General features: G+C 43.6%; 1 protein-coding gene across 6 annotated transcripts in view; it reads left to right on the top strand.

The window, feature by feature from the left end:
* Nucleotides 1–11108: 11108 nt before the first annotated feature.
* The window catches only part of si:dkey-29h14.10 (caspase-1), a 49250-nt gene continuing 41048 nt past the window's right edge, over nucleotides 11109–19310 (top strand). For 5 of the 6 annotated variants that reach the window (XM_052024015.1, XM_052024016.1, XM_052024013.1 and 2 more), the window contains exons 1-2: nucleotides 11109–11250; nucleotides 13120–13377. In XM_052024015.1, coding sequence (XP_051879975.1) covers nucleotides 11154–11250; nucleotides 13120–13377 — 355 coding nt within the window. In that variant the 5' untranslated portion in view covers nucleotides 11109–11153. The remainder of the gene's footprint in view (nucleotides 11251–13119; nucleotides 13378–19310) is intronic. The other variant, XM_052024014.1, reaches the window with a different exon arrangement.

Genomic DNA, 19310 nt, shown 5'->3' with positions numbered 1-19310 from the left:
CCCCCATCCTTCCTGTATTGGGGCAACCAAAACTGCACACAGTACTCCAAGTGCAGCCTAACCAAAGTTTTATATAGCTGCAAATGACTTCCTGACTCTTATACTCAGTGCCCCAACCAATGAATGCAAGTGTGCCATATGCCTTCTTCACCACCCTGACTACTTGCGTTGCCACTTTCAGGGAGCTATGGACTTGGACCCCAAGATGCCTCTGCACATAAATGCTGTTAAAGGTCTGGTTGTTAACTGTATACATTCCCCTTACACTAGACATTCCAAAGTGCAACACATCACACTTGCTCAGATTAATCTCTACCTGCCATTTCTCCACCCACATGTATAACTGATCTGTATCCTGCTCTATCCTTTGATAGCCCTCCACACTGTTCACAACTGCACCAATCTTTGTATCATCTCCAAATCTACTAACCCACCCAACTACATTTTCAACCAAGTCATTTGTATCACTAACAACAGAGGCCCCAGCACCAATCCCTGTTGAATGCCACTGGTCACAGACCTCCAGCCAGAATAACACCCTTCCACCACCACCATCTGACTTCTATCCACAAACCAATTCTGAATCCAAACTATCAAGTCACTGTGGATTCCATGCGTCTTAACCTTCTCAATCAGCCTATCATGAGGGGCCTTGTCAACTGTCTTACTAAAGCCCATGTAGACAACATCCACTGCCCTGCCCTGCCCTCACCAAACACCTTCATCACCTTCTCAGAGAACTCAAGTTGTAAGACATGACCTGCCCTGCACAAAGCCATGCTTATCTTAATCAAGCCATGTTTTTCCAAATGCACGCAAATCCTATCCCTAAGAATCCTCTCCAATAGCTTCCCTACCACTGATGAGAGACTCAATAGCCTATAATTTCCTGGATTATCCCTATTTCCCTTCTTGAACAAAGGAACAACATTGGCTACTTTCCAGTCCTCTGAGACCCCAGCTGTTGCTAGTGGGGATACAATGATCTTTGTCAAGGCCCTAGCAATCTCCTCTCTTGCCTCCCTCAAAAACCTGGGATAGAGCCCATCAGGCTCTGGGGACTTATTCACCTTGATGCTTTTCAAGAGACCAGCACCACCTCTCCCTTGATCTCAAAATGCCCTACACATTAGCATGCCCCACACTGCTCTCACTATCCTCCCTCTCCTTCTCTTTGGAGAATACAACACAAACTACTTGTTGAGTACCTCACCCACATCCTCCAACTCCAAGCATAAGTTCCCTTCTTTATCCTTGAGTGGTCCTACCCACTTCCTAATTACCCTCTTGTTTAATGTAAGTATAAAAAGCCTTGGGATTCTCTTTAATCCTACTTGCCAATGACATTTCATGGCCCCTTTTGGCCTTCCTAATCCCCTGCTTGGGCTCTTACTTGCTATCTTTATTTTCCTCAAGGTCACTGTCTGATTTTAGCTTCCTGCACCTTACATATGCTTCCTTTTTCTTTTTGACTAAATTCTTAACCTCTCTTGTCATCCAAGATTACCTTACCTTGCCATCCTTTTCCTTCCTCCAGCTGATATTTAAACAACTCCCATGTATCAGATGTGGACTGCCCTGTTAACACCTGCTCCCAATTAACTGCCCCTAGCTCTTGTGTAATATTGTAGTAATTTGCCTTCCCCCAATTTAGTTTCCTGCAAGGTCCAGACTTGTCCTTATTCATAACTATCTTAAAACTTAAGGAGTTGTGATCACTGTTCCGAAAATGTTTCCCCCCCACTGAAAGGCCAGTCACCTGCCAGGCTCATTTCCCAAAATAAGATGCAGTACCGTCCCTCCTCTAGTTGGACTATCCACATACTTATTCAAGAAACCCTCTTGGATGCATCAAAGAAATTCTGCCCCATCTAAGCCTCCTACACTGAAGAAGTCCAAGTCAATGTTAGGGAGCTACAAGTCCCCCACTATGACAACCCTGGTACTTTTACATCTTTCCATAATCTGTCTACATATCAGTTCCTCTATCTCTGAATGGCTGTTGGGAGGCCTCTGGTATAATCCCATCAGAGTGATTGCACCTTTCTTATTTATAAGATAAGATTTCTTTATTAGTCACATGTACATCAAAACACACAGTGAAATGTATCTTTTTGCATAGCGTGTTCTGGGGGCAGCCTGCAAGTGTCACCACACTTCCAGTGCCAACATAGCATGCCCACAACTTCCTAACCTGTACATCTTTAGAATGTGGGAGGAAACTGGAGCACCCAGAGGAAACCCACACAGACATGGGGAAAACGTACAAACTCCTTACAGACAGCAGCCGGAATTGATCCTGGGTCGCTGGTGCTGTAATAGCGTTCCGCTAACTGCTACACTACACATATTGTCTCAGTGGATGAACCCTCCAGTATGTCCTCTCTGAGTGCAGCTTAGTAATGCAACTCCTCCACCTCTTTTACCTCCATCTCTATCTCGTCTAAAACATCAAAACCAAGTCTCTGTAATGGCTGCATCCTCATAATTCCATGTACTGATCCAGGCTCTAAGTTTATCTGCCTTACCCATCATTGTCCTTGTATTGGAATAAACACACTTCAGCCCATCAGTCCCATCATGTTCATTAACCTATCCCTGCCTGACTTACTTGTCCTAACATCTACCATCCAGTCAACCCCTCCACTTGGTGACCTGCTGCTCTGGTTGATTGGGTGTTGGAACATCAAGACTCAGCACAAAACTCATGGTCTACTGGTCAGTAGTGATCACTGCTCTCCTCTATGCTCCTGAGACCCTGGAGCACCTACAGCAGGCATCTCAAGACACTGGAAAAAATACGACACCATCCTCCAAATCCACTAAAAGGACAATTAATGTCAGTGTCCTCTCCTCGGTCAATGTCACAGTGTTGGGCTCCTAGACACATTTAGTCTGCTGCACGGGACAGATCACATTGTTCATCTGCCCAACACCAGACTTTTGAAACAGAAGTTCAATTTTGAATGAAATTATAAAAAAAAACTGCAGATGTTAGAAACCTGAAACAAAAACAGAGAAAGCTGGAAAAACTCAGCAAGTCAGGTGGCAACTGTGGAAGAAGCAACAGAGTTGATGTTTCAGATGGATGACCCTTCACTGGATTAATGCCTGACTTGCTATGTATTTCCTGGATTTTCTAATTTGATCAATTGAAAGGATGTGCTGTTGTACTTTGTTTTGTTACAAGCCAGAAATAAAATATTTAACAAATGAACCAGCAGTTACCGATTTCCTAACATTATTTATTCATTCATGGGTGTCGCAAGCAAGGGTGGCATTCTCTGTCTATCATTGAACTGAGTGGCTGGCTAGGTTGTGTCAGAGGATGGTTAGGAGTTATCAATGGCCTCAATAGCCACCTCAGAACCTACAAGACCAAGTGGAAGTGTGATTCTCAAAACCCAAGGGATTGTCTAAGAAGAAAACTAGAAATCGGTTCCTGAGATGTTATCTTCAGCAAAGGCTGAAACTGCAACCTGTTGTTTCTGACCTAGAAGGAGATCCTAGGAATTAGGAATGAGGGTAGGACACCTAGCCCTTCAAGCCTGCTCCACCATTTAATATGTCTGATCTCCTACCTCAGCCCCATCTTCCTGCACTATTCCCATATCCCTCGACTTCCTTAATATCCGGAGTTTTGTTTTGAATTGACTCAAATAATAAGCCTCTTGGGGTAGAAAATTCCAGAGATTCACCACCCTTCTCCTCCTCAGCCAGGGGGAACATCCTCCCTGCATCCATCCTATTACTGTGGGAGATACAAGAGACTGCAGATGCTGGAACCTGGTGCAAAACCAAACTGCTGGAGGAACATATCTGGTTCCATTTATCACCTTCCAGCCTCTGTCTCCACCTTCCTTCTCCCCCACCTGGCTCCATCTACTCAGCATCCCTCCGTTATTTGTTTCCACCTATCACCTACCTGCCCCTGTCTCATCCCTCCCTCTCATCTCTTTACACTGAACATAGAACATTACAGCACATACAGGCCCTGCGGCCCATGATGTTGTGCAGACATTTTATCCTGCTCTAAGATCTATCTAACCCTTCCCTCCCATTTCTCTATCATTCATGCGTCTATCTAAGAGTCTCTTAAATGTCCCTAATGTATCTGTCCCCACAACCTCTGCCGGCAGTGTGCTCCACTCACCCACCACTCTCTGTGTAAAAAAACTTACCCCTGACATCCCCCTTATACCTTCCACCGATCACCTTAAAATTATGCCCCTTCATGTTAGCTATTTTCACCTTGGGAGAAAGTCTCTGCCTGTCCACTCGATCTATGCCTCTTATCATCTTGTACACCTCTATTAAGTCACCTCTCATCCTCCTTCTCTCCAAAGAGAAAAGCCCTAGCTCACTCAACCTATCCTCATAAGACATGCTGTCCAATCCAGGCAGCATCCTGGTAAAATTCCTCTGCACTCTCTCTAAAGCTTCCACATCCTTCCTGTAATGACGCAACTAGAACTGAACTCAATACTCTAAGTGTGGTCTAACCAGAGTTCTACAGAGCTGCAACATTACCTCGTGGCGCTTGAACTCAATACCCCAACTAATGAAGGCCAACGCACCATACGCCTTCTTAACAACCCTATTGACCTGCGCGGCAACCTTGAGGGATCTATGGACATGGACACTGGCTACCTTCTCTCTACAGTCTCAGCCCCGATGTAGGGTCCCGACCCGAAATATCGACCATCCCTTTGCTTCCGCAGATGCTGCCTGATCCACTTAGTTCTTCCAGCAGTTTGTTTTTTTGCTAATATTACGGGACAGAGAGGCAGTCTAGTAAATGCATAGTAACACATTGTTTAAAAGAAGTTTTACAGCTGCAATTCTGAAACCAGGAATCTGTTATGAGTTTCACTTCCACTTTCAAAGAGACCTGCAGTGAAACTGACATCGCTAGTGAAGAAATATTTTCGGCTCAGGTTTATTCCTGGTCTTTGAAATACCAGAAAACAAGCTTCATTCCATCGTGTTCCTGTTTAACCAGCAGCATTGTGGCAGTACCTTCACCACATGTACAGCTGCAGCTGCAGCCCATCTTTTCAATGATAACAAGGCTTGGGCAATAATTGCTGACCTTACCAATGATGCCTATATATTAAAAAGCTCCATAATATAATGATCTATTGATTGTTGCTAGTTTTTTAGCTTTAGGTTGGTGCCAAGCCAAGCATGTTGTCTGATCTTTGTTCACTTATGCATTTAATTGACATTTGATTAATCGAAAGTGAGCTGGTATTTTATCAACCCAATACTTATGCCTTAGGCTTTCAAAGGACAAAACATTTATCTAATTCACAAAATGAATCTGACCAAAATTTCCAGAAAGTATTAATTTTTTAGATATTTCTATAATGAATTCAAATATAAATTCTGATTCTGATATATATATTGATTCTGAACACAATTTTCCAATCTTTTCAAAAGGGAGAATTGCAAAACAACACATTATAAATGCTGTGATCCACTATATCACAGATAGAATCACAGAGTACTTACAGCATGGAAGGAGGCCATTTGGCCCACTGAGTGCCTAGCAGCTTTGTGTCAGTGCATCCTGCCTGTCCTTCTGTCCTTTTTATTCTTGTGACAGAGAAGGAGGTTATTTGGCCCATCAAGCCTATGCCGGTTTGTGGAGCAATCCCATCGATCCTATTCTCAGGTTCCAACTGCCCTTCACCTCCCCCCTAATGGTTCCCATTCTCACCTTCTTTACTTATCAGAGTCTAGCACTGGGAGCCCTTTGTGTTCCTGCTTATCTCCCTCCAGCAGCTGTCCAACCTTCACCCTCCCCTCCCCACCTCTCTCCATCTGCCTCCCTTTTCTCTCTCTCTGTCTGCCTCCATCTAACATCCACCTGCCAGTGTCTCCCAACTCCACTCCTACACCCCTCCCCTCCCCTACCTGGTGCAACCTGCCTGTCATCTTACACCCCTCCTCAGTCCACCAATCACCTCGGACTCCTGTCCCACTGCTCCCCCTCCCCTCATTATACTGGCCATCTCCCCTCTCCACTCTCAGTCCTGACGCAGGGTTTGGACCCAAAATGTTGATAATTCCTTTCCCCCCCACAGATACTGCTCGATCTGCTGAGTTCCTCCAGCAGTTTGTGTGTTGCTCCAGATTCCAGCATCTGCGGTCTCATGTGTCTCCAATCCTATTCTCCCACTTATTTCTTTGTAACACTCCCATCAACTCCCCTAGATTCTTCTACCACACATTACACACTAGGGGCAAATTACAGTGGCCTATTAACCTTCCAACCAGCACATGGGATGTAGTAGGAATTGGAGCAGCTACAGGAATACCATGTGGTCACACTGATAATGTGGAAATTCCACAGACAGCACCAGAGGTCAGGATTGAACCAGGGTCAATGAAGCTGTGAACCGCAACACTGCGTCATTTCCCCACCCTGGCCCTCACAGCCCTGCAGATCTTTCCTTTTAGATACTTAACCCAGCTCCTGAACATTACTACTGCCATAGGTTTCATCCAGATACTTAAATGTTGTGAGAGTACATTACTTCACCATCCCCTCAGGAATGTTTTCCAGATTCCAACCACCCTCTGCATGAAAAAAGTCTCCCTCAAGTCCCCTCTGAACTTCATCCCCCTTACCTGAAACCTGTACCTTCTGGCTACCGACACCACTGCTATGAGGAAAAGTTTCTCACTGTCTAGTCCTGATGCAGGGTCTCGACCTGAAACGAAGACTGTTCCCCTGTGTCCACAGATCCCGCCTGACTTGCTGACCAAGCAGTTTGTTTTTACTCCAGATTCCAACATCAGCAGGCTCCTGTGTCTCCACCCCACTATCTGTGCCCCTCATAATTGTGTATACCTCTATCAGCTCTTTCCTCAGTCTTCTCCTCTCCAAAGAAAACAAGCCCAACCTATCCAGTCTCTGCTCAAAGCTGAAATGCTCCAACCAGGACAACATCTCCTCTGCACCCTCTCCAATGTAACCACATCTTTCCTATAATGTGGTGACTAAAACTATGCACAGTGTTCCAGCTGTGGCCCAACTACAGTTTTATATATTATTTCATAACCCCTCTGCTTTTCTGATCTATGCCCCTGCTAATTAAGGCAAGTGTTCCATATGCTTTTTAATCACCTTATCCACATGTGCTACTTTCAGGGTGTCTTTGGACATTTACAACCAAGGTCCTCAGTACCACCAAAGGTCCGTTATTGTGTATGTCCTAGCCTTACTAATCCTCCCAACACTCCCCTCACCGTGCATTTTTCAGGACTAAATTCCATCTGCTCATCTTACCAAATAATCAACATTATTATGTAGCTGACGACTACCCTCTTCGTTATCAACAATACCGTTAACCTTCCTGTTATCTGCAGACTTATTAAACTTGCCTTCTAATCAAGATTGGTCATTTAAATATCAAACAGCAAGGATCCCACCATCCGTTCAGTATCACAGGCTTCCAGTGGGGAAAAATAAATCTTTTGGATGAGTCTTCCATGTGAGACATTCCAAAGGGCTTACTGAAGTCCTACACCCCTTTTTCCCAAGGCAGCAATGGCCAATACCAGAGGACATCCATTTAAGGTGAGTGGAGGAACATTTAGGGGAGATGTCAGAGGTAGGTTTCTCACACAGAGTGGTGGGTGCTTGGAACGCGCTGCCGGGGGTGGTGGTGGTAGAGGCGGATACGATAAGGGACATTTAAAAGACTCTTGGATGTAAGAAAAATGGAGGGTTATGGGCTTTGTAAGAGGGAAGGGTTAGATTGATTGTGGAGCAGGTTGATATAGGTCGGCAGAACATTGTAGGCTGAAGAGCCTGTTCTGTGCTATACTGTTCTATGTTCTATCAAGCACGATGCCCTCATCAACACACCCAGTTAATTATTTGAAAATTCTAATCAAATAGTCAGATATAATCTCCCTTTAAAGAAGCAGTGCTGTCTATCCCCGATCAATCACTGGCTCTCTAAGTGCAGATTAATCCTGCATTCGGTATCTTTTTCCATTAATTTCCCTACCACTGATGTTAAACTCATCAGCTGATAATTACCTGACTTATTCCAGCTGCACTTCTTGAAAAGGATTACCACATTTGCTGTCTTCCAGTTCTGTGCCAGAGAAGATGTGAACTTTTCTGTCAGAGTCCCAATAACCTTCTCTCCCTTGCCTCCCATTGTGGCCTGGGATACATTTCATCAGGCCCTGGAGATCTAATCCTGGGTTTCCTCCAGGTGCTCCAGTTTCCTCCCACATTCCAAAGACGTACGGGTTAGGAAGTTGCGGGCATGCGGGCTGCCCCCAGAACACTCTACGCAAAAGATGCATTTCACTGTGTGTTTCGATGTACATGTGACTAATAAAGAGATCTTAAAGCTTAATGTCTCTTCCTTTTCTATGGTAGTTTACTTTAGATTTCCATTGTCGTTCTCCCTGAATTCTCCAACTACGATGTCCTCGTTAATGAATAGAGATGAAAAGTATTCATTCAATGCCTCAAGTCTTTGTCTTCTAGCTCCATGTGCAGATTCCCACATAGGTCCCAATTGGTCCCAACTATCTCTCCAGTTACCCTCTTATAAGTCAAAGTCAAGTTTATTGTCATGTGCACAAGTACATGTGTGCACAGGTGCAATGAAAAACTTACTTGCAGCAGCATCACAGGCACAGAGCATCATAAGCAACATTCACAAGAAAATCTTAAATTATACACAATTTTTACAAGAAAGCACACAATTACAACAACAAAAAAACAAAGTCCATTGTAGCGCAGAGCAGTCAAGGTGATCATAGTGTTGCTATACTGAGGTAATGATTAGGGTTGTGCCGAATGGTTCTTTAACCTTACCTGCCAATGCTATTTTGTGCCCCCTCTTTGCCCTCCTAATTACTTTTTTAAGAGTCCCATATTGACCTATTATTTTTATTTTTCTCTGTGATTTGTCCACAAATCTGCTCCTCTGTCTCCTGCTGACCACTTGGAGGTTTGTTGGACACTCCCCGGCAAAGTGATTGGCCCTTTTTTGTTTCTAAGATCTAGTTACAGTTGAAATAATGTTTTATAAAGGTTCATCATGACTCCGTTGCTCTTGTACTTTGTGCTTCTATTTATAGAGCTCAGAATCTAACAGACTTTATTAATCACTCTCTCAACCTGACCAACTTTCAATGAACTATGTACACAGACCACCCACCCCTCCCCCCAGGACATATCTGTCCTTCTATCCCTTTCAGATTTTTGCCTTCTGGTTTATATTGCCTCTTCTAATTCTTCCTACCAAAATGTAAGGTTTTTCAACATTAAATTTCATCTGCCATCTCTCCATCCATTTCATTAGCCTGCAGATGTCTCCTTGGAGTCTTTTACTTTCCTCACTACGATTCACGAGGGCGTCAAGTTCTTCTTGTCTGTAAACTTGGAAGTGTTGCAAGTCCAAATCCTTAACTTCTATTAAGAAAGACAATGATCTTAGTGGTGACCACTCAGGAACTTCACTGTAAATATCCCTCCAGTTCGATAAAACAACAGTTCATCACTACTCTCTGTCTTCTGTTACTTAAGCCGATGTTCTATCTATTGTATTGTAGCTCCTTTTATGTCCAGTTTTGCTCTTGTGATAGCTTACCAAATACATTTTGCAAGGAAAGGGCCCTGTTGATATTTGCTACAGTGGTACAGGCACTGCACCCCTAACACCTTTAAAATAATTTCATGGGTATAAACACCTGGGAATGATGGACTGAATGCAATTTTCCGGGGCTGGGAATTCATGCCGCAGTGTAAGTGTATGTTCTTCCTCACCAAAAGGCTTTGCATTTCACTCTGACTGTTCCTTAAAATCTTCTGAGTGAGATTTAAGATCAAAATGCTAAAAAAAATCACTGCCAAATTGCTTTATCAGGGCAACAAATGCAAACAAACATTGCAGACCGTATCTCAAACGATGATGATTCAGGGTACAGGAAGGAGATAGAGAGCTTAGTGAGATGGTGTCATGGCAACAACCTTTCCCTCAATGTCAACAAAAGAGCTGGTTGTTGACTTCAGGAATGGAGGTGGTGTACATGCACCTGTCTACATCAATGGTGCTGAGGTCGAGAGGGTTGAGCGCTTCAAGTTCCTGGGAGTGAACATCACCAATAGCCTGTCCTGGTCAAATTACGTAGATGCCAAGGCCAAGAAAGCTCACCAGCGCCTCTACTTCCTCAGGAGGCTAAAGAAATTTGGTATGTCCCCTTTGACACTCACCAACTTTTATCGATGCACCATAGAAAGCATCCTATCTGGATGCATCAAGGCTTGGTACGGCAACTGCTCTGCCCAGGATCGCAAGAAACTGCAGAAAGTTGTGGACACAGCCCAGCGTGTCACAGAAACCAGTCTCCCCTCCTTGGACTCTGTCTTTACGTCTTGCTGCCTTGGTGAAGCAGCCAGCATAATCAAAGGCCCCACCCACCCAGGTCATTCTCTCTTCTCTCCTCTTCCGTCAGGTAGAAGATACAGGAGCCTGAGGGCACATACCACCAGGCTTAAGGACAGCTTCTATCTCACTGTGGTAAGACTATTGAACGGTTCCCTTATACAATGAGATGGACTCAGATCTCATGATCTACCTTGTTGTGACCTTATTGCACTGCACTTTTTCTGTAGCTGTGACACTTTACTCTGTACTGTTATTGTTTTTACCTGTACTACCTCAATGCACTCTGTACTAACTCAATGTAACTGCACTGTATAATGAATTGACCTGTATGATTGGTATGCAAGACAAGTTTTTCACTGTACCTCGGTACAAGTGACAATAATAAATCAATACCAATACCAATACCAAATGTAAGTCATGTTTCTTTTAAGACAAAGCCAAATGAACATCACTCCAAGTGAATGAGACTGACAGCTCTTAAAAATGAAATCTTTTACTGACGTGTACCAAAGCAACTAGCCAAGGCTGAGCAGAGAAGAAGGAAATTCCTCTTCCTTTGCATACGGTGCTGTTTTAGTGCACTGCAGAAGTTGGAGATTCCCCCGTGACATAATATAGGAGGAAGAAGCAGCAAAGTGTGCTGGACAGGGGCTGAACCTTCCACACTGCCTGGGATTTAAAGAAGGAAGCAACAGAAAGTTTGCTCAATAACAGAACCTCAGTAAAATGAGCCTGAGTGGTAGATCAAGGGCTTGCAATGTTGGACATCTAAAGCCCCAGCTGTCCAGCAATGAAGTGGTATCAGGCAGGACAATACAGTCTGGTAAGAATTCTCATTCTGTATGTTACTTGCCAGCTGGGGAGAAAGGGATCTGACAGTTATTTTGATGTCCTTGCTTCTGGCCTAAAGTGTTTACACATATTAATGCTGTCAGACCAGCTGACGAAAAGATAATTTATGAAAAGTAATGTGGGGTCTTGCTGAAAGAAAATCTTTCCTGGAGCATAGGAGGCAGAGGGGTGACTTCATGGGGGTATTTAAAACCATGAGAGGCATGGATAGGGTGGCTGGTGACAATCTTTTTCCCAGTGTAGGGGGGTCTAAAACTAAAGGGCATCGAGTTAAGGTAAGAGGGGTAAGATTTAAAAGGGAACTGAGGGGAAGCTTCTTCACACAGAGGGTGATAGTTATGTGGAATGAGCTGCCAGAGGAAGTAGTAGAAGTGGGTACAGTTACAATGTTTAAAAGACAGGTACATGGATAGAAGAGGTTCAGAGGGATATGGGCCAAACGCAGGCAAATGGGATAGATATTTTGGTCGGCATGAACGAGTTGGGCCAAAGGGCCTGTTTCCATGCTCATGACTCTAACTCTATGACTTTGTGAAGTGTAGAATATGTCAACAGAAAGCTGAACAGAAGATGAACTGCTTAAGAAATGTTCATTAAAACACTGACCTGGATTTTGCAGTCAGTGGTGAAGGGACCTGTGGAACTATTCTATTTGGTGCTGGCACAGACTCCCTGGCTGAATAGTTCCTTTTGTGCTGTAATGATCGAACAATTGGGTGGTGGGTGGTGGAGGCAAGGATCCTCTCAATGTTTCAGAGGAATATTGATAAGAACTTGAATTGCGAAGGCAGAGACTATAGGACAAGTGCTGGTAAATGGGATTAGGATAGATGGGTAAACGAAGGTTGGCATGGACACAATGGACCTTCCGTGCTGCATGACCATGACTCTTATTGGGACATACACATGGGATTAAGTTAGTGCAGAAAATTAAACTGTAAAAGAAAGGTTTTTTCTAAACAAAGGAATTTCCACATTCATCTGAGGGAGCAACACATGTACATACAAAGTACTTTCAGGATCAGAAGATGGTTCGTCAATAATTATATCCTAACAGATTGCCAAAATTTCACTTAACCCCTTTTATGTGGGTTTAATTTTAAGTGGTTTGTATAGTGCGTAAGAATGGTTTTCTGTCAAATCACTGAATCAGCAAAGTTTTCAGCAGTGAAGGTTAACTCCAACTGTACGTTCCCAATTTCTGCATCGATGCATGGGTGAAGTTGCTTACAATTTCACAAAGTAATCTCGGAGTACTGATTAATTAAAGAAATTAGGAATGGAATTTGGTTGAAAGAAAAAGCCCCTAAAATTACAAATAGTGGTCAGCTTGAGGATAAGTTAAAGTCCAGTTTTGGCTGTCATGGAAGAGGTGGACCAAATGGCCTCCATTTAACTCTGTGATTCCTTTCATTGTGGTTTTCTAGTCATCCCCAATTTCTATTGCTCCACCAAAGACAGACATCCCTTCAGGTCTCAACCCGAAACATCGACTGTCCGATTCCCTCCACAGAGGCTACCAGACCCACTGAGTTCCTTCAGCATTTTGTGTGTTGCTCCCTTCAGCTGCCGAGGTTCTGAGATCTGAGATTCATGCCTTAAAATTCCCCTTGACCCGTCCTCTTAATTCCTCTAACACTGCTTTGATCAATTGCCGTAATATCTCATTATTTGGTTCAGTGTCAAATTTTGTTTAGTATTTCCTGTGATGTGTTTTGTGACATTTTATATAAAAGGTGCTTTGTTAAGGCAAGAAGATGTTGCTGCTTTAATTAACATTTGGTTTTCCCGTGTAATTATTATTTTAAGCTAATAAACTACATGTGTTTGTGATTAATAGATCTGCGCAAACATTACTACATGATCAGTATGTCAATGTCCCCTGCAGTGGTGGAACAGATTGCGTACTCCCTGTACAGCGCCCGGATTCTCAACCAATACGAACTTAATGTCGTTATTTCTAAGACTGAAATGCTCTGCAAGGCATCCGAGCTACTTTCTGCTGTCATCCGGAAGGGGCAGAAAGCCTGTGGCATCTTTCTCCAGGCTCTTAAAATGTGTGACCCTCGTCTCAGTGAACAACTAGTCAGAGAACACGGTAAAAATTCTGCTTAAAGCTTTTCTCACTGACATTAGTTCTTTTATTCCACTGTTGCTCTTGAGATATGAGTTGAGTCTTTCTTATTTTGCCTCGTTACTTCCCTTCATTTTATTTGACTGCCCCTGAGATCACTATCTCCTTGCTCCCTAAGCCCTTCTATTCCCATGTGGTCCTGGCACATTATCCTCCAGGAAGACTGGCTACCATCTTGTCAGTGTGGTCCAGGGTAGTTCCAGTGCAAGGGGTGGGCTGCCTGATAGAACTGGGCTGACAGCTATGGGGCCCTGGAAATGTTAAAAGAATAATTATTGTTAACAACAATTAAGCTGGAGAGTGCAGAGGAGATTTACGAGGATGTTTCTGGGACTCCAGGGACTGAGTTATAGAGAGATGTTGAGCAGGTTGGGACTTGATTCATTGGAGTGTAGGAGAATGAGGGGTGATCTTATAGAGGTGTATAAAATCATGAGTGGTATAGATAGGGTGAATATGCACAGTCTTTTTCCCAGGGTTGGGGAGTCAAGAACTAGAGGACATAGGTTTAAGGTGAGGGAGGAAAGATTTAATAAGAACCTGAGGGACAATTTTTTCACATACAGGGTGGTCCGTATATGGAATGAGCTGCCAGAGGAAGTGGTTGAGGCAGATACAATAACAACATTTAAAAGGTACTTGGACAGGTACGTGGATAGGAAAGGTTTAGAGGGATATGGACCAAATGTGGGCAAATGGGACTAGGGTAGAAGGGAACTTGGTTAGCATGGACCAGTTGGGACAAAGGGCCTGTTTCCGTGCTGTATGACTCTTTGACTCTACGAGTAAATATAATGTTAGAAAAATTGAAATGATTTTAAAAACAGGTTAAAAAACTAAACATGCACATATGCAAATAAACACAAATATTAAATTATTTAAATCAAATAAAACCCCTTTCTGAGCAGCTGGTTTCAAAGCACCCACTGTACCAATGTCAGGCTAACGACACAGGTTCATTGGACAGATTTCCCAGCCTGAGAACTGGGAAATTTTCAGAGGTTCACACAGCTCTGTAGGAGTCCACCAGCACAGTGCAGGGACCTGTGACCAGCACTGGATGGGAGGACTACCCTCGGCCATTTCTCAGGAACTGTCCAGTTATGGGCACGTCTGTGCAGATCTCCGTGGTGGATTTGTCTCAGTAAGATGCTTTTACCTTCCCACTTCTGCTGACTGGCATAAATCCCAAACATTAATTTCCTCTATCTAAGCGGAGACACCAGAGACTGCAGATGCTGGAACCTGGCGCAACACACAATCTGCTGGAGGAACTCAGCGGGTCGAGCAGCATCTGTGAAAGGAAAGGAATTATCAATGCTTTGGATCGAAACCCTGAGTTCATCCAGCAGAGTACTTGTTGCTCCAACTTCCCCTTTCAAGTTCAAGTTCAAGTTCAAGTTACTTTATTGTCATTCATCCATATGCTATAAAAACACATGGAGGAACGAAATGTCGTTTCCCCCAGACTCACACAACAGAGGACATACATAAAACAGAGGACATACAATAAATGCAGACACAAAAAAATTGTGCAAGTACAAATAGTGCAAAAAATGGTATATACAGAATACAAATTTAGTGCAAAACCGAGTTGGACGAAGAAAATCCAGAATTCAGTGTGTTGCACTAATTGTATAAACATGTTCAGCAGCAGCCAAGGTTCTTATATGCCGTTGTGCAAACCGGGGCTTTTGACTCTGCATTTGTCTGAAACTATCTCCAGGGTATTCAGGAGGCTGACAGCCTCGGGGGAAAAAACTGTTGTACAGTCTAGTAGTTCTGGCCCAGATGCTCCGGTACCGCTCGCCAGACGGCAGTGGGACAAACAGGCCTTGGGAGGGATGAGAAGGGTCATCTGGGAAGGAAGAGGTACCCCAATGATCCTTCCTGCTGTACTCGCAGTTTTCTGCTTTCTAGCCTGTAGTGTGTTTCAAGTGTCATCCACTTCTAATTCAGAGATCTTCCCCAAACCTTAACATTATTTCCTTTTGAATTCTGTGCTCTCCTTCATCTTTGTGATCCCCTCCAAACTTACGGATCTCCAGGTCCCAGTCTCTGGAATTCTTTTCCCCAACCAATCTCTCCATACCTTTCTCCTTATTTAAGAACTTCCTTAAAAACTGCACTTTGACCCAAGATTTTGGTCATCTCTCCTAATGGAACATAGAACAGTACAGCACAGGAACAGGCCCTTCAGCCCACGATGTCAGTACCGAACATAATGCCAAATTAAACTCAGACTCTTTGCCTGCACATGGTCCACATCCCTCCATTCCCTTCATGTTCATGTGCCTACCTAAATGCCTCTTAAATGCCAATATCGTCTCTGCTTCCACCACAGGGGTGTGGGAAATGATGACAAGAATTATGAAACAATAAAAGTGACATAGTCTAGCAGGATAGAGAAATAGGTGGCACTTCGGTTAAATTAAATAGGACCAAGGAATTGATTTCTTCTATAACCATTATTTTCTGTTAACTGTGCTGATATGACTAGCATACCCTGATTGTCATTGAGTAGGTGGCAATGAGCCACCATCTTAAACTGTGGCAGTCAAGTTTATTGTCATGTGCACACAGCATGGAAACAGGCCTTTCGGCCCAACTCGTCCATGCTGACTGTGTTGCCCAGTGAGCTAGTCCCATCTGCCCGCTTTTGGCCCATAGCCCTCTAAACCCCTCCTATCTATGTTCTTATCTAGATGGCTTTTAAACGTTGCTGATGTGCCCACCTCAACCACTATTTCCGGCAGCTCATTCCAAATACGCAACACTTACTTGCAGCAGCATCACAGGCACGTAGAATCAGAGAAAGGACATTCACAAGCAAAACACAAATTAAGCATCAATTATTCAAAATTATACAAGAAAGAACATACTTAGAACAAAAAGTAAATCCATTGTAGTTCAAAGTGGTCATAGTATTGCTGTACTGAGGTAGTGATTAGGGTTGTGCCGGTTGGTTCAAGAACTGAATGCTTGGAGGGAAGTAACTGTTCTTGAACCTGGTGGTGTGGGACTTCAGGCTTCTGTACCTCCTGCCCAATGGTAGCTGCGAGAAGATGGCATGGCCTGGATGGTGGGGATCTTTGATGATCGATGTTGCCTTCTTGAGGCAGCATCTCATGTAGGAATTGGAATTGGAATTGGTTTATTACTGTCACATGTACTGAGGGGGTACAGTGAAAAACTTGTCTTACATACCGTTCATACAGATCATTTCATTACAACAGTGCATTGAGGTAGTACGAGGTAAAACAATAACAGAATGCAGAATAAAGTGTAACAGCTGCAGAGAATGTAGATCCAACTGATGGTGGGAAGGGATGTGCCCGTGATGTATTGGGCTGAGTCCACTACTCTCTGCGGCTCTTTGCAGTTCTTATGATAAAGGACTGATAATTCATTAATGATTAGGATATAAATGAAGTGAAGGAGACAAGAAGTCTTGTTTTTATAGTCTTTGAAGAATTTAAAATTTACGACTAAGTAATATGGTAGAAACTATGAAAGTGGATACATTTCCATGTTTTCCTTACGACATACAGGTTACGGCAGGGTTCCGTTCCCATGAACTGTTCCTAACCCGGACGGTCTGCAAGTGGGAAATGCGGCCGCGAACTGAGTTCCCACATGGCAGGAAATGCCTGCAGCCCCGCAGTGGCTGGCAATTCCATCCCGCCAGTCTCCCAAACGCTCATACACTCAACATAAGTTGGCCGTTCGTAAGCTAAGGAGGCCATTCAGCCCATTGAGTCCATGCCACCTCACAGAACAGTCCTATTGCCCTCCTGATCTTCTCTATAACCTATTCTCCTGACATTCCCATCATCTCTCCCCAGATTCTAACAATCATCGATACACAAGGGGCAACTTTACAACAGCCAATTTACCCACTTACATATGTCTTTAGGATGTGGGAGGAAACCAGAGTACCTGGAGGAAACCCACATGGTCACAGGGAGAACGTACAAAGTCCACACAGTCAGCATCCGAGGTCAGGATCGAACCCAGGTTGCTGGAGCTGTGAGGCAGCAGCATGGCCCATTACTCCACTGTGACACCTACTTGTGCAGGAAAATGTCGGCACTGACTTGCCAATCCAAATGCTACGACTTTATGCATTTCTAAAGCATTCTCTGTGGTTTCTCTAATCAATTGGTGTCATCGTTAATCAAACATCATTTGTGAGCTATTAAACAAACACTTTCCCTTTTTCTAGCTATTATACAAAAAAAAATCAACATTTTAGCAGTATCCAAAATCAACAGCATCGAAAATGCAAACTGCAATGTTAAATTGATGAAGTTGGCAATAGATTTAATGTTATCTTTGGGGGTAAGACATTAAGCACTTTCTGTCAGTTGCAGAATTACTTACAAAGGCAGTGGTATATATTTGGCAAGCAGCCAGAAGCCCAATACAGTTGGGTATTTATATCTCTTGGTAACGAATCTGAGAATCCCTCTGCAATATCAAGGATTTAATTTAACACCAAATGCTAACATAATGAATTCAAGGTGTTACGAATGGAAAAGAATTTCAGTCAGTGACTGAGGAATATCCTTGGTGGGAACTTCTAATGTTCCTTCTTTGTAATAACAAAGTACACTAAAAATCCTTTAATTACTTTTTAAGTATTCTCTGTAGAATAGTGATTGCATTTCCTCAATGGGGTTTGACCGGTGAATTTAATATCCATTAGTTGACATTAGTGAGTGGGGATTGAAAATTCTCACAAACAAATGTATCCTCAAGTATATTTGGGAGCCTGCTACTTCCAGAATCCAATGGTGGACTATGGCCTTAATATTCCCAACATTGAACATAGGACATAGAACACTACAGCACAGTACAGGCCCTTCGGCCCACAAAGTTGTGCCAACGTTTTATCCTGCTCTAAGATCTATCTAACCTTTCCCTCCCACATAGCCCCCTATTTTTCTATCATTCATGTGTCTAAGAGTCTCTTAAATGTCCCTAATGTATCTGCCCCCACAGTGTCTGCAGGCAGTGCGTTCCACGCACCCACCACTCTCTGTGTAAAAAACTTACCCCTGACATCCCCCTTATATCTTCCTCCGATCACCTTAGAATGATGCCCCCTTGTGTTAGCCATTGTCGCCCTGGGAGAAAGTCTCTGACTGTCCACTCGATCTATGCCTTTTATCATCTTGTACACCTCTATCAAATCACCTCTCATCCTCCTTCTCTCCAAAGAGAAAAGCCCGAGCTCACTCAACCTATCCCCAAAATGGGGATATAATCTATGGTTGGGACGTATGAATACTAAGATAGATTGATAGATTGTTCCTTTTGATCCTTATGTATCTGCCCTGGAGAAACCAGATCCAGCCACTTACCAATTCTGTATCAAGTGCTTTATAATGATTGACAGTCATTCTAAAATACCATTCTGATATCTTCTCTTTCTTGGTCAGTTCCAAGAAATTGAGGATGACTTACTTCTGCCCCATTTGGGCTCTGGGGTAGTTGGTGAAACCAAGGTGATATCTGTAGATTCTCCCATGTTTGGGCAGTTGTGGTGGTGAGATGGGTGAGATGGCACACTCAGTTCACCAGGCCTGGATAGAGTAGATGTGGAGAGATGTTTCCATAAGTAGGGAGCATCTAGGATCCAAGTGCACATCCTCAGAATAAAGGGACATCCCTTTAAAACTGAGATGAGGAGGAATTTCTTCAGCCAGGGGGTGGTGAATCTGTGGGATTCGTTGCCACAGAGGGCTGTGGAGGCCAAGTCATTGGGTGTATTTAAGGCAGCTTGATTGGTAAAGGGGTTAAAGGTTATGGGGAGAAGGTGGGAAAACGGGCTCTGATTAAATGGCGGAGCAGACTTGATGGGCTGAATGGCCTAATTCTGCTCCTATATCTCA

Source organism: Pristis pectinata, chromosome 9 (genome assembly GCF_009764475.1).
Source record: "Pristis pectinata isolate sPriPec2 chromosome 9, sPriPec2.1.pri, whole genome shotgun sequence".
In the NCBI taxonomy this organism is placed as follows: domain Eukaryota; kingdom Metazoa; phylum Chordata; class Chondrichthyes; order Rhinopristiformes; family Pristidae; genus Pristis; species Pristis pectinata.
Note: the sequence above shows the minus strand (reverse complement) of the source record. Positions and strands in the feature narration are given on the sequence as shown.